The sequence below is a fragment of the Rhipicephalus microplus genome, chromosome 2 (genome assembly GCF_043290135.1).
Source record: "Rhipicephalus microplus isolate Deutch F79 chromosome 2, USDA_Rmic, whole genome shotgun sequence".
In the NCBI taxonomy this organism is placed as follows: Eukaryota; Metazoa; Arthropoda; class Arachnida; order Ixodida; family Ixodidae; genus Rhipicephalus; species Rhipicephalus microplus.
Genome location: NC_134701.1, coordinates 300,364,951 through 300,379,328, shown reverse-complemented (window position 1 = coordinate 300,379,328; position 14,378 = coordinate 300,364,951). Strand labels below are relative to the sequence as shown.

At 50.4% G+C, this 14,378-nt stretch overlaps 1 protein-coding gene across 5 annotated transcripts in view; it reads left to right on the top strand.

The window, feature by feature from the left end:
* Window positions 1-14,378, top strand: part of tweek (transmembrane protein KIAA1109 homolog tweek) — a 1,194,469-nt gene that overhangs the window by 385,481 nt on the left and 794,610 nt on the right. For all 5 annotated transcript variants that reach the window (XM_075882507.1, XM_075882492.1, XM_075882501.1 and 2 more), the window contains one exon: window positions 12,582-12,824. In XM_075882507.1, coding sequence (XP_075738622.1) covers window positions 12,582-12,824 — 243 coding nt within the window. The remainder of the gene's footprint in view (window positions 1-12,581; window positions 12,825-14,378) is intronic.

Below are 14,378 nucleotides of genomic sequence, written 5' to 3'. Positions count from 1 at the left end.
ATTGAATTGCTGCACAAACTTGAAGAAAAAAACAAGGGAGACAGGAAAGAGCGCAGACTACCAACTGTATATTGGCTTCAAAAAACGACAATAAACAGTTGGTAGTCTGCGCTCTTTCCTGTCTCCCTTGTTTTTTTCTTCAAGTTTGTGCAGCAATTCAATTTTTCAGGTAATGGCCCGACAATGTCCAAATGAATGGTGTCGAAACGGGCATCAGGGAGAGGGAATTTTCCCCATGGAGGCTTGGTGTGCCGCTGCACCTTGATACGCTGACATGCTCTGCAAGTGCGAACCCAGTCACGAATGTTAGCGCGTATGTGCAGCCTATGGCGACCCCCGCTTCTAACTGCAGCGGACGATCACCGCGAGTTCACGCTTAGCGAGCCACAGGGCCGCTACTCCGTTCACTCGCGTGTAGCGCACCGCTCCGCGCGCGCTCAACTAATAAGGCGTTTAGGGCAGCGCGGCAAATAGACAGTGTTCTAATGCACTAATACACAGCACTTTATTGCCTCTGGCGGCACCCCGAACAACAGTACAACGTCCGCTCCTGGGACGCGGGTAGCAAAGGCACCCGCACGCGGACGTTCACAATAAGGGGAAAACCGCGAGCACGTTGCAGCTGGCAATGTCGAGCTTTGACACGCCGGTCGGGAAAAGGTCCCCAGCGGCTATGCTGTGCACTCTCACGATGGCCAATGGGCCTGGTCGCGAGTGTTAGGGTAAACCTCGTACGCGTAGGCCTACGGCAAGTGCGGCTCGTTGTGGTACGACCACTTCAACCACTAGGCACCGCTCTGGGCTTAGCGTACGCTACCGAAGCCAGCACACGAGTAAACACGCCTGCCGGGGTGCCCACAGCCACCCCAGGCAGGCTACAGTCCGCGAGTCTCAAAGGGGACGCGGACGAAGGAAAACACATGCTTACCCGGCGCCAACCATGGAGAAAAGAGCGCTCCCTCGGCGCGCGCGTACCGCGTGCCGTGCCCGCACGTGGCGCCATCTATCACCACGTGGTGTTAACAGAGCAGAAAAGCAAAAGGGTGTGGCCGTGTGGCGGAATGCCCGTGAAATGGTCGCGGGCGCGCCTCAGATCCCTACATCCTCCTCTTAATTCACCCTATATACCTGTCTGCAAAGGCAGCCGGTCGTCGCCCATGCATGCAAAGGCGTCATGCAATGGGCAACAGCTAGCCTCAGCCTCGCTCTGCAACTGCTGCTGAAGAAAAATATAGAACACAAAAATACACTAGAGAAATACAATGGCTCCGCAGAAGAGGGGTAACGGGAGTTCATGATGCTCACGCAAGAGTGCGTCCACGGCACGGAGGGGAAGCGTCACGTAATGTGTGACTTGGGTGACTGCGTGGATGCGAGAGTGCAAGGCGAAAGTTCTGGTTGAGGCCCTCATGCGAGGAAAAGGCTGACCTTCATCTCGTCGATCTTGACGACAGGCCTGCGAGTCCGACGAACGCCGCCTCGGTGGAGGTTCAGATGGACCTCGCTGCGACAGCCGGCCCTTCTGCTGGAATAATGGTCGCCAAATACACTGGCTGCGAGGCGTCCTGCGGCGTTGGTCGAGTCGTGCACAGCGTCTGCGACAGCTGGCCTCATGCAGCAGCCGTGATAGAAAGGCCAGCAGAGCTTATCAGCGACGGTCGGGAGCAGGGCGCAACCGGGCTGCCTAACGACTGCAGGTCTCCGAACACCTCCAGAGTGCAAGGTGGTGTAGGGGTCGTTGACTTCTTAAGCTGTTGCCACATGCACGCACACACGCACACACACCTCCGATGGTCGGGTCTCTCCAAACGCGCACCGCAAGGATGCGCAGAGTGTCATTTGTCCCTCTTCCCACGCTAAAGCACCAATTCACAATCGCCTCCTCCAGTGAGAAGAAAAATAAAGAAAACACGAAAAAAACATGAAGTAAACAACAACACTCAAATGACAACCAGCAGCAGTAACTAAGCGGAACCGACTTCTTTGCACCCACTGGCTGTAAAGAAGTTAGTTAACTGAGATTAGACAGTAAAAATGAGGGCCTGCGGTTGCGGAAATAAGCCCGCCGTCCGGCGCGAAATCACTCATGTGATTGCTTCCTCAGATTATACCGATGCGTGGTCCGAATGCGGTCCGCCACGCCGGGTGTGCGCCGTTGCTTGCGTGAAGAGCCACTGGGCGCTGGCGCAGGCTCGTCAGACCTCGACGCAAAGGCTTTCAGGTCTGCGATGTGGGCACAACTGAGTTTTCCCGAAAGCGGGCCTTTAAGCATGTACGCGAGTGGAGTGCAAGCTTTCTCCACTCGGTATGGACCAAGCCACTTTGGAGCGTGCGAAGTTGAGAAACCCTTGCTCGTGTCCCCAAGAGCGTGGTTGCACTTCAGGACGAGGTCACCTACCTTAAATGAAAGGTGGCGAAGTTTTCAGTCGTACTGGGCCTTTTGCTCGGCCCTGGCCGATGCCAAACTCTGCCTCGCTCTACTGAGAGCTCGACAAAGCCTGTCCCGAAGTGTGGAAGCGTAAGCAGAATAGTCTGCCGGTTCTTCCTCGTCTCCGAGCTGGCATTGCATGACACTGGTCACCGGATTTGCCAATTCCCTTCCGAAATTAAGGAAGGCGGGAGAGAAACCAGTAGAGCGGCTCTCGGAGGTTCGGATTGCAAACGCGAGTTCACTCAAATGGTCTGCCCAGTCCCTTTGACTTTCGGCAAAGGCCGCCAACATCGGTTTGAGCGTACGATTGGTTCGCTCCGTCGAATTGGACTGGGGATGGTAGGGCGAAGTGGCGCAGTGATCTATTCCTAGGGAACGGCACGTATCACCAAACACCCGAGCGGTGAAATACGACGCATTGTCTGTGATCAATCTTTTCGGAAAGCCGAACCGACAGAACACTTCCTGTAGCCTCTCTAGCACCGCTCGCGCTGTCACTTTCCGCAGCGGAAACAGCTCCACCCATTTGGAAAAATGATCAACAACTACCATCAGATGTATGAACCCCTGCTTTCTCCTGGGGAACGGCCCCATTAGATCGCAGGTGGCTACTTGCCACGGACGCTCACTGACAATCGGTTTCATCAAGCCGGGCGGCTTGCCACCCCTTGATTTCACAGTTTGACAGACGTGGCAGGAACGGCAATAGCGAAAAATGTCACGCTTCATGCCAAGCCAAGTCACAACCTTGCTCAGTTTCGCGAAAACTTTAGAGCCTCTCAGGTGACCGGTCATGGGCTCGTCACGAGAGGCTCGCAACAGTGCGCCTCTCAGACTTTTGGGCACAGCCACCTTAAATGGGTCCACTGACTCCTCATCGGTGTCTATGTATTTCAGCAGGAGTCCATCATGGTCCAGCAAGTATGTATCCGCGGGGGATCCAGCGACACACGCCGATTCCCGTCCCCCTGCGCCCGCCGCACTACCAGCAGCGTCTCGGCGCTCCGTCTCCCTGAGACCGTCGCTCAACTCGTGACAAAACGGATCATCTTGCTGGCCCCTAAGTAACTCTTGTCTGCTGAAAGCGATTGCCATTCTCCCAAAGGAGAGCTTGGTATCGTTCCCACTCAGGACTGCAGCCATCGCCTCGGCTCGCATTGGCGTCAAGGCTTCGCTTCCCTTTCGCTCCCCCTCTCGCCCGCTTCGCGGCGTGCTGCTTGCCTGGCCCATAGAAAGGGTTTCCTCGTCGGCGCACTCACCCTTTTCCCCACTCGACGGCTCCGCCACTGTTTCGCCCGCGCCGCTCGCTTGCGCAGAGGTACCGCTAACGGTTGTCGCACCGGGATGCAGGTTTCTGGTAGACACTGGGGCACGAGATAGCGCGTCAGCTACCACATAGGAGTGTATTCACCACAAAAAGGGGTGACGACACAGGCGAGCGCCGAAGGGCGCCCGTCGATAGAGGCGGTGGCCTCCTTGTGCAACGCGGCATGCCACGGAGCAGACATGTTGCGACGAGCCCTAATCGCGCAGGCGAACTGGCTTGCTAAGACTAACCAAAGGCTTAATGAGCCTTTGATACCGCGTAGGGCGCCAGTACGGCGACCCCCGCTTCTAACTGCAGCGGACGATCACCGCAGGTTCACGCTTAGCGAGCCACAGGGCCGCTACTCCGTTCACTCGCGTGTAGAGCACCGCTCCGCGCGCGCTCAACTAATAAGGCGTTTAGCGCGGCGCGGCAAATAGACAGTGTTCTAATGCACAAATACACAACACTTTATTGCCTCTGGCGGCACCCCTAACAACAGTACAACGTCCGCTCCTGGGACGCGGGTAGCAAAGGCACCCGCACGCGGACGTTCACAATAAGGGGAAAACCGCGAGCACGTTGCAGCTGGCAATGTCGAGCTTTGACACGCCGGTCGGGAAAAGGTCCCTCGCGGCTATGCTGCGCACTCTCACGATGGCCAATGGGCCTGGTCGCGAGTGTTAGGGTAAACCTCGTATGCGCAGGCCTACGGCAAGTGCGGCTCGTTGTGGTACGACCACTTCAAGCACTAGGCACCGCTCTGGACTTAGCGTACGCTACCGAAGCCAGCACTCGAGTAAACATGCCTGCCGGGGTGCCCAAGGCCACCCCAGGCAGGCTACAGTCCGCGAGTCCCAAAGGGGATGCGGACGAAGAAAAACACATGCTTACTCGGCGCCGACCACGGAAAAGAGAGCGCTCCCTCGGCGCGCGCGTACCGCGTGCCGTGCTTGCACGTGGCGCCATCTATCACCCCGTGGTGTTAACAGAGCAGAAAAACAAAAGGGTGTGGCCGTGTGGCCGAATCCCCGTGAAATGGTCGCGGGCGCGCCTCAGATACCCACAGGCCAGACATAGCATTCAGTGACCAGATGTTGTGTAGCTCTTACGCCTGGTTGGCAGATGGAGTGGAGGGTGTCAAAAACAGCACGACAAAGCTGTGAAGGAACGTAGATACGAATTGTGGGGGTGCTGACACCCCCCTGTAAAGTTGTTTGCGCCGCGTGGCGCACGTGTCTCGCCCCAAGGCTTTGTTTCGGTGGTGACCACCGCCGGGCAATAGATAGCATTGTGTTCGCTTTGAGTACAACTGTTGGTAGAGTGGTAGCGCCGGTGGTGGCTTCTGGCGGAAGGCAGGCCTTGGCGGTGGGCGAGCGTTGAACGAGTTTTTTCTGCGCGTGGCGGCTGCCGCGAACAGTTGTCTGTAGCGCGGGTCCCCGGTGCTCGGCACCGCGGGCTTTGCGCCGGGGTCCCACGTGGAAAGTCAGGCGTTGGCGATGCCGCCTTGGGTATGTGTTAGTGTGTTAGTGTGTGTTTGTCATGTTATTGTGTGTTTAGTGTGTCACTGCGTTATGTTGTTTGTATGGTAGCATGTTAATTGAAATTGGTGTATCATTCGGTGGACGATATCGTCGTCTAAATTAGTTAATAAATGTTTGTATGTTGTGTGCTTTGTACGACCGTGTCCTTTGTGTCCGTTCACCTCAAGAGGGTGGCGTGGCGAGGCGCTCGTTCGCCTCGCCGAGACCCCAACACTGGCTGCCCAACGTGGAGCTCTTGGAGTATCGGACGACAGTTTTTGCGGTTCAATACAGAGATTTTGTTAGAGCCGGAGTAGTGTAAGCCTAGGGGGGACTTCTCATTGCTAGCGTCGGCGGTGTGCTTTGTTGAGAGCGAGCAGATCGGTTTGTAACGTGTTTGAAGTTGTCGGCAGTTTGAGTTTTTATTATTTTTTTGCTCGCAAGTGTTGTTCTTCTTTGTTGTTGTTAGTTTTCAAAAACGTTGTTGAATTAGGACGAGAGCCATGCGGTCTGCATCCTGGGGTGAGCAAGGCCTAGAGCACGTGGTTTGTAGGCCAGGCCTGAAGCGAGTGAGTACGAAAGCCTCGTGGGTGGTCTGATTTTCTGTAAATAGCTTCTTCTATATCTTTGGGCTCAGGGAGCCGGGCGTCGTTGCTGTCTGGTATTGCGGCTCGACGACCGCCCGGGGCGGTGGACGCCGATCGCTCGGTAAGCTGCTGTGTGCGGCGAGCGATAGGGCCACCTCACAGAGTGGACGTCTCCTCGCGGCTGCGTCTTCTGCGCCTAGGCTTAGTGCTGGGTGGATGCCGGTTGTTGCCGAGCGACTCATTAGGCCTAAGGCTCTGCGCAGCCGCCTGTCTCATGTAGCACAACTAGGTGGATCGTGGTGTTGAGGTGTTGCGCTCAGCTTCCCTCACTTTTTTTTTCCTGTGAGCACGAGTTAGGAAAAGTGATTTTTGTTTTATTTTGATGGGCGTCTCGGCCGCCACCGATGTATTAGCTAGCAGTACTGACCAACGTACCACGTGGACGAAAAGCTCGAAGCTCCGTTCCCGAGGACCTGCTCGATTGTTTTCTTTCAAGTTTTTTTGTTGTGTTTATTGATGTATTCGGCGGGAGGGATGCGCTAGCGACGGATCGTCGCGCCGACGGCAATGTTGCTGTTGCGGGGCCGTTACTGAGGTGAAGTCTAGCCGGACAGTGCAGCAGTGTCGACCGGCGGCGGTGTTGTGGTGCAAGGACATTATGGTCGTGCGATATCATTTTTTTTTAAAGCTTGTGTTGCTCATTTTTGATTTCGAGATATGGTTTGATTTAAGGTTGGGGGAATGTGGGGGTGCTGACATCCCCCCCGTAAAGTGTTCTGCGCCGCGTGGCGCGCGTGTCTCGGCCCAAGGCTTTGTTTCGGTGGTGACCACCGCCGGGCGATAGATAGCGTTGTGTTCGCTTTGAGTACAACTGTTGGTAGAGTGGTAGCGCCGGAGGTGGCCCCTGGCGGAAGGCAGGCCTTGGCGGTGGGCGAGCGTTGAGCGAGTTTTTTCTGCGCGTGGCGGCTGCCGCGAACGGTTGTCTTTAGCGCGGGTCCCCGGTGCTCGGCACCGCGGGCTTTGCGCCGGGGTCCCACGTGGAAAGTCAGGCATTGGCGACGCCGCCTTGGGTATGTGTTAGTATGTTAGTGGGTGTTTATCATGTTATTGTGTGTTTAGTGTGTCACTGCGTTATGTTGTTTGTATGGTAGCGTGTTAATTGAAATTGGTGTATCATTCGGTGGACGATATCGTCGTCTAAACTAGTTAATAAATGTATGTATGTTGTGTGCTTTGTACCGACCGTGTCCACTGTGTCCGTTCACTAAAATAGGGTGGCGTGGCGAGGCGCACGTTCGCCTCGCGGAGACCCCACAGAATGCAGTTGTGTGAAACATCGCACCAGAGCGTAACGTCGTTGTCGGGAAAGTTGACTTGTTCCAGTCGGATGGAAGTAGAGAATCGGAGTCGTGGAAGCTCACCGTCTAATGCTTGTGCCTCCGCGAGCGAGGACAATGAAAGGTCGGTGGTGCCTGTCGTGGCATTGATGGTAATACGAGAGTGTCCGCTGCACTGGTAAAGCTGCCTTTTACATAACGTATGTCTGTGGTGAATTCAGCAATGAAAGCAAGGTGTCGAAGTTCTCTAGGAGTGTGCGTGGCACTGCAGGAACGTAAAGCCGAAACAAGGGGCTTGTGGTCGGTAAGAATGGCAAATTATCGCCTTTCAAGGAAGTACCTGAAATGCTTTACCGCAAGGTAGGCCGCGAGGAGCTCCCGTCCGAAAGTACTATATCGGCGCTCAGTGTCACGTAACTTGCGGGAAAAGAAGGAAATTGAAGCCCATGCACCATTGATCTATTGATGAAGAGCGGCTCCATATGCTTCTGAACAAGCGTCTACCATGAGGCTATTGGGAGCAGTTGGTGAAGGGTGGTGCAGGAGGGTGGCCTGGGTGAGCTTGGTCTTAACGGCGGCAAAAGCTTGATCCGCGACCGTGTCCCAGGGAAGTGCGGCTGACTTGGCTTGCGAAGTCGAGAGTAGTGCTTCCAGAGGCTGCAGCAGTGTAGAGCATGTAGGGATGAAACGGCGATAAAAATTGACGAGTCCGAGAAAACGTCGTAAACAGCGTATGGACGTGGGAGGCGGGTACTCGAGGATAGCTTGAACTTTATCAGGTAGAGGAGTGATGCCATCTTTAGTGATCTGATGTCCGAAGAATGCTATCTCCGAGACTCCAAACTGACACTTTTTTACATTGATGACAAGGTCGTAACCACGCAGTCGAGTGAAAAGCTGATGTAGATGTGCCTTGTGCATTTCAGCGTCCTTGCTGGCAACGAGAAGATCGTCGATATAGGCGAAACAAAACGGCAAGCCTCTTGTGACTTCGTCTGTAAAATGCTGAAATGTCTGAGCTGTGTTTCTCTAACCAAAAGGCATTCGTAAATAGTCATATAGCCCAATTCGGGTAATTATTGCAGTTTTGGGAATGTCAGAAGGCTCAACGGGGAACTGGTGATAAGCTTTCACAAGATTAATCTTCGAGTATACAGTTGTGCCGATTAAAAAGGCAGTACAATCCTGAATATTGGGTAACGGGTATCGATCTGCAACGGTGACTGCATTAAGAGCTCGGTAATCACCACAGGGCCACCAGTCATTGTTCTTCTTGGGAATCTTGTGTAGCGCCGACGACTACGAGGTTGATGATGGACGAATGATTTGCAACTGTAACATATGCTAAAAGAAAGAATTAAAAAGGATGAGGTGTTCGCGAAGTTGTGGAGTCCTCGGCTATCGACGGTAGCCAAGCGGCACACGTGCGCTGCCCGTGCAACACCTTCTCCTCCAAAAACAGCATGCGCTTGGCGCGCCTCAGCTTTGCGCGCGTTGCGGGAGGATGCGTGGTGAGAGTTTTGAACTGCTAAAGTTGCCGCGTTGCGCGCCATCTCGAATTCGCGTTTTGCACTGTCTTGACGTCGGCTCAGAATTTAACAAGATTTGTTCGTTATATCCCATAACCGGCAAATTTTACCTCATTAAAACAAAGTATTGAATACATTGGTTCCTATGGTGATTTTCAAGGGGAAGTATGATTTTTTCGTTATATCTATTATTTCATTTTAATCCACCTCACTATAACGAGGTTTAACTGTATTGAGAAGCTTCAGTTAGTCCGCAAACTTTTCAGTGTTAGCATTTTACTGATCATGGCCCAAAAAAACTTCAGCGGCATGGACATGTGGCGCCATCTGACAGTAGCAAGTGCAACCAGCAATCGCCATTCCTCTTCGGCGATTTTACTTGGCCTTCACATGCGTCCGAATCTCTGCTGCCCTTTTTCAACAGCTCCGAGGAGCTTGTGCACATAGTGTAGTCAGTAAAAGACATGGCGGGACTGTTGCGATGGGGTCACCTTTCCCCTGAGCGTCTGCTCTTCCCCACTCCGTGCTCGCAAGACTGGCATGCCTTGCACGATTTCCGGTTCGCATGGTTTTTACTAACGCTTATGTCACACGAGGATAGTACTGCGGTTGGGTTTTGGTTTCAGTGTTTCATTTTTTGCTTAATAAAAATTTTTCTAATCTTTGCCAAGTGTTTCTGCTATCAGGCCCATGAAAGGAGCATCTGGGCAACCTAAAAGCACCATTACTTTGACATGGTCAAGAAATGGCTAGAGTAGGGCTTTAAAGGTTATCCAATTTGCTTGATATGAATGTGAGTTTTTAAAACCTGGTGTCAATGCTGTTTAACACCAATATCTTACGCGATCGGTGGTCTTCTTGGTGCCAATTGATATAGTACCATCGAATATGAGTTATGAGGCATGAGTAACGTCTTTTTTTTTCGCAGGTGATAACAACATAAGATATATTTATCAAGAACTTTCCCAGAAGAGTTGGCGGGGGGAGATCAAGGCAACCCCCTACTCATTTGTATCTCTGATCAAGAAATATTGAAATGGTGTATGAAGGACACTACTTGGGAATATGTGGGAGTAGTCATGAGACCAGGAAATGCTGATAGTAATGCTGCTTTTGCTGACCATAAGTCGAAAAAAAAAAAGTGGGACTCATTCAGACCCACTCGAGAGAGATATCTTGCGCATTGTATTTACTCAGACCCACCGAAATTTTGCTTGAAAGAACTCACTCGGACCCACACTAACAAAAATTTTATTTTGCCGGAATAACTTGGACTCAGACTCACCAGAATGTTGCGGACGTGGACCCATGAGCGAGTTTGCCGGCTTATGAAGGGGTGGCCAAGGGTTTTTATAAAGAATAATAAAGTATGCTGTGATGTAGCTGCTGCTTGTTTCACTATCAAAGTCCTCAGCACAGAGCTATAGACTGATGAAATGGTCTATATGCACTGAGAAAGGAAAGGTAGAAGGGAGGCTGAAGTAGATGGCAAGATTATTTTGTGGATTACAATGTAAACCACTTATAACGTAACCACTTATAATGAAGAACCACTTATAGTGCAGAACCACTTACAATGCGGTCTTTTTATACTCCCGTTTGTTCTTCCATAGAACCCCATGTATACGTATACTGCTTATTGTGCAGTTCCTCAAGATGAAAGACTGGTTATAATGCGGTTGCCAGAAATGTTTTGACAAACCCGGTAGTGAATGCCCTTCTGAAAGGAGGCGCCTTGGGTGCGCCGCAGGGGAGCGATTGATGAGGTTGTTATGGTGGAGGAAGGGACACAAAGTGAATGAACGAAGGGTGGAGAGAAGAAAAAGAAAATGAAAAAAGATCGCAAGGCACTGCGTGGGCTCGCTGAGTAAGGAGGAAGGATGGTTGCCTCGTTGACCAATAAGCCTTTGCACTGGCGCCGACGCAGCTACAGTGTATTACATCTCGCTAGCGTGGCTTTGGCCCTGCACCGCTCAACGTGGCATGTGCGATCCCATCTGTATCAAAAGCGTGCGCATAACAGTTTCCTGTCAGGAAAGACGTCGTCGTTATCACGCTTGCAACAATTATCGCGTTTGCTTCGTTGTCCATAAATTGAAAACATTTACGGTTTTATGACGCGAGCTTTCACTTTTGCTGCCACTGCGCTGTCGTACATAATCTTGGCGAGTTGTCATCATTGCTGATCTTCCGGCTGCGAACGTGAACTTTGTATCACGCTTTGTTCACTGCTAGTGCAATCTTTTTGACACTAAATCTTTATGTTCTTGACAAACGTTCCACGACAGCATACTAAACGGCAAGCTAGGCCTAAGCGGTGTTGGTTGCGCTTCAATCGGTAGTGGTCGCATGAATCTAAGTTGCAGTTTCAACGAAACTAAACTCTTAGCGGAAGTGCACTCGACGGGAAGGGGTACATATCGTTAATGAAAACGAGGGTGAAACGTGTAGCGCTCAAATAGTGGCTCGCGATTTGATTGCAATGTCTTAAATCAAGTGTGCGCCCGTGAAATCAAACGGTTAGCGTCAACACATCATATTCTGGATGTGATTCAACATAGTTTCTGTGTAATGCGCACAATTGAGGGGGTTCTGGTAGTCGGCGAATTTCCGCGATTGTGCTTTCATTTGTTAGACACACACCCTCCTTTCGCATTCATTTCATTGGCAATGCGTGTCTTCGGATGTTAAATTCTTTTAACATTCAAAAATTTAAATGTTGGCAAGCACGCATTGCATGTTTCGATTCTCGGACATGCAAACCTGCATGCTCAACAGGGTCTGCGCAAGTGCGGTTATTGAAAAAGGTTGTTTTGCTTATAATGCGGTATCGCTTATAGTGGGGATATTCGTGACTCTCGCGACGTACTTTATAAGCAGTCTATACTGTATTTTGTTTTGGTGTTTTTAGAAGAGCTGTGTAGTGACTACACAAGTTTCTGTTACTGATAGGCTTCCGAAGTCCGTGGAATATTTTTCTCGTAGTTTTAGTTGATTTTAGGATGTTTATACTTGTTTTTTGTTTGACCTCGGGCTTTGTGTAAATAAAATCAGATAGATATTTTAGTGTGTGATGTTTTCCAGTGGTTCTTTGTGTCCTCCTTCATTCGCATTACTGAAGAACTGGAGCAGCTCTACAATGTAATTAAATGTCAGTACGCACGTGATGTGTGTTGTTCTGTACTCAAAATAGCCATGCATATATATATATATTTTCTTTTCAATTTATCTGAAACTAGTAGTGTAGCGCCACATTCATTCACGAGTCAGTCTTAGTAACCTTGCATGATGTCTGCAAATAAAAATAGCTTGTGATGGTAGTGGTGTCGATACATTTATTACAAAGTTAAGCAATTCAACAGATTATTGATTCGAAAAAAAAAAAACACATTGAGGAGGTTAGATACACAAACCAGCTTATATGCAAAAAAAAAATTAATAAAAGAGACAGTTGGGTCAATATGCCCATGTTAGGTCGCTATGATTGTTGCAGTGATGAAACGGCATTTAACATTTTGTCGGTCAGCAGGGCAAGCGCTCCTGAATACAAACCCTGTTACTTCAGTGGTTGTGTGGAGGAGCATTCATATATGCAGTAGCTGCTTAAAACACTGCCGGTCCTTCCTTAAAACATTACCGGTCCTTCCTTCTGCAACGAACAGAAAATTTGCATTAAGAGAAATTTCGTGTGTTGTGCACCATAAGGTTTCCTTTTTTTTTTTCCAAAAACAGCAATGCATGGTAGCCAACCCACCAAAAAGTTTCAGGGGACGCTACGAGCCAGGCCAGGCTCTGCCACTCAGTGAGCGCTCTACAAGTAGTTTCTAGTGCGCTGCAGAGTGGCTCAGTCGAATGATTACTGCTCCAGGTGGCCAACTGGGAGGGCGCAGTGGCTCCCCTCCCCCATTTGGTGGCACGCTCCACCGATGGGGGGCCACTTTCGGTGGCCTGCTTTCTGCACACCAGCTCCTCCGGCTGGAAACCCCGCTTCACACCCTTGGGCAACCGTGGCGTCTCCGACGTACACATGGTGCCACGAGCACGAAGAGCGGCCTCTATGGCGGGGGGAGGCAGCACCACGGCTCGGCCATGCACCAACAGAAACACTGAGGTGAGTGATTCCCTTCCTTGCATGATGGCTCTAACAAAATGGACTTGTTCAAGTTTAAATGTACCCCGTACTTTTGCACGAACGTGTTTGCAACACAAGAGACAACTTTGAAGTTATGTGAAACGAGACAAATAAAACTATAAATGTAACGGGAAGCAATCTTTTTTTTATATGTGGTCTTAAGTGCAGTCTTCAACTTGAGCTGAGGCCAATATCACAACCAGCATTGAAATTCGACTCCTATTTCGGGCTGCTGATTCCTGCCAATCGATGATTACAAATGGCTTTGCATGTGTGACAGTAGCTGCTAGTGTGGTAGCAGCCACTGACACGTGTGCCTGTGAAACTTCATCATCATCATCAAAAGCAGCAACAGCAGCAGCCTGACTACACTCACTGCAGGGCAAAGACCTCTCCCGTGATGAGCTTATCAAACTGCTCTTGTGCTTTCTGATGCTACGTTGTACCTGCAAACTTTTTAATCTCATCAGACCTCCTATCTTTCTGTCTCCCCTTTGTGCATTTACCTTTAATGAACAGGTTATCCTGCCTACGTGCTACATGCCTGGCTTATGTCCATTTATTCTTCTTGATTTCAACTATGATACCCTTAACTCTGGTTTATTCCCTGATCCACTCCGCTCACTTCTTGTCTCTAAAGGTTACATCTAAATTTTCCTTTCCTTCGCTTGCTGCATCGTCCGCAATTTAAGCGGGACCCTATTTGAAAGCCTCGGTTTCTGCTCCGTAGGTAAGGACTGGCAAGATACAGCTATTATATACCTTTCTCTTGAGGATTAGTGGGAGATTACCATTTATGATTTTAGAATGCTTGCTGAATGTGATCCACTCCATCCTTATTCTTCCAGTTATTTCTCTCTCGCTCCAAGGTTACTACCTGTCTCAAGTAGACATATCCCTTTACAACTTTCAACATCTCTTCCTATTGCAAAGTGCTGTTTCCTGCCAAGACTGTTGCACATTACTTTAGTTTTGTGTATCATCATCATCATCATCAGCCTGACTACGTCCACTGCAGGACAAAGGCCTCTCCAATGTTCCGCCAGTTAACCCGGTCCTGTGCTTGCTGCAGCCAATTTATACCCGCAAACTTCTTAATCTCATCTGCCGACCTAACCTTCTGTTTCCCCCTACCCGCTTTCCTTCTCTGGGAACCCAGTTAGTTACCCATAAGGACCAGCGGTTATCCTGTCTACGCGCTACATGCCCGGCCCATGTCCATTTCTTCTTCTTGATTTCAGCTATGATATCCTTAACCCCTGTTTGTTCCCTAATCCACTCTGCTCTCTTCTTGTCTCTTAAGGTTACACCTACCATTTTTCTTTCCATTGCTCGCTGCGTCGTCCTCAATTTAAGTTGAACCCTCTTTGTAAGTCTCCAGGTTTTTGCTCCGTAGCTAAGTACCGGCACGATACAGCTGTTATACACCTTTCTCTTGAGGGATAGTGGCAATCTACCTGTCATAATTTGGGAGTGCTTGCCAAATGTGCTCCACCCCATTCTTATTCTTCTAGTTACTTCAGTCTCGTGGTT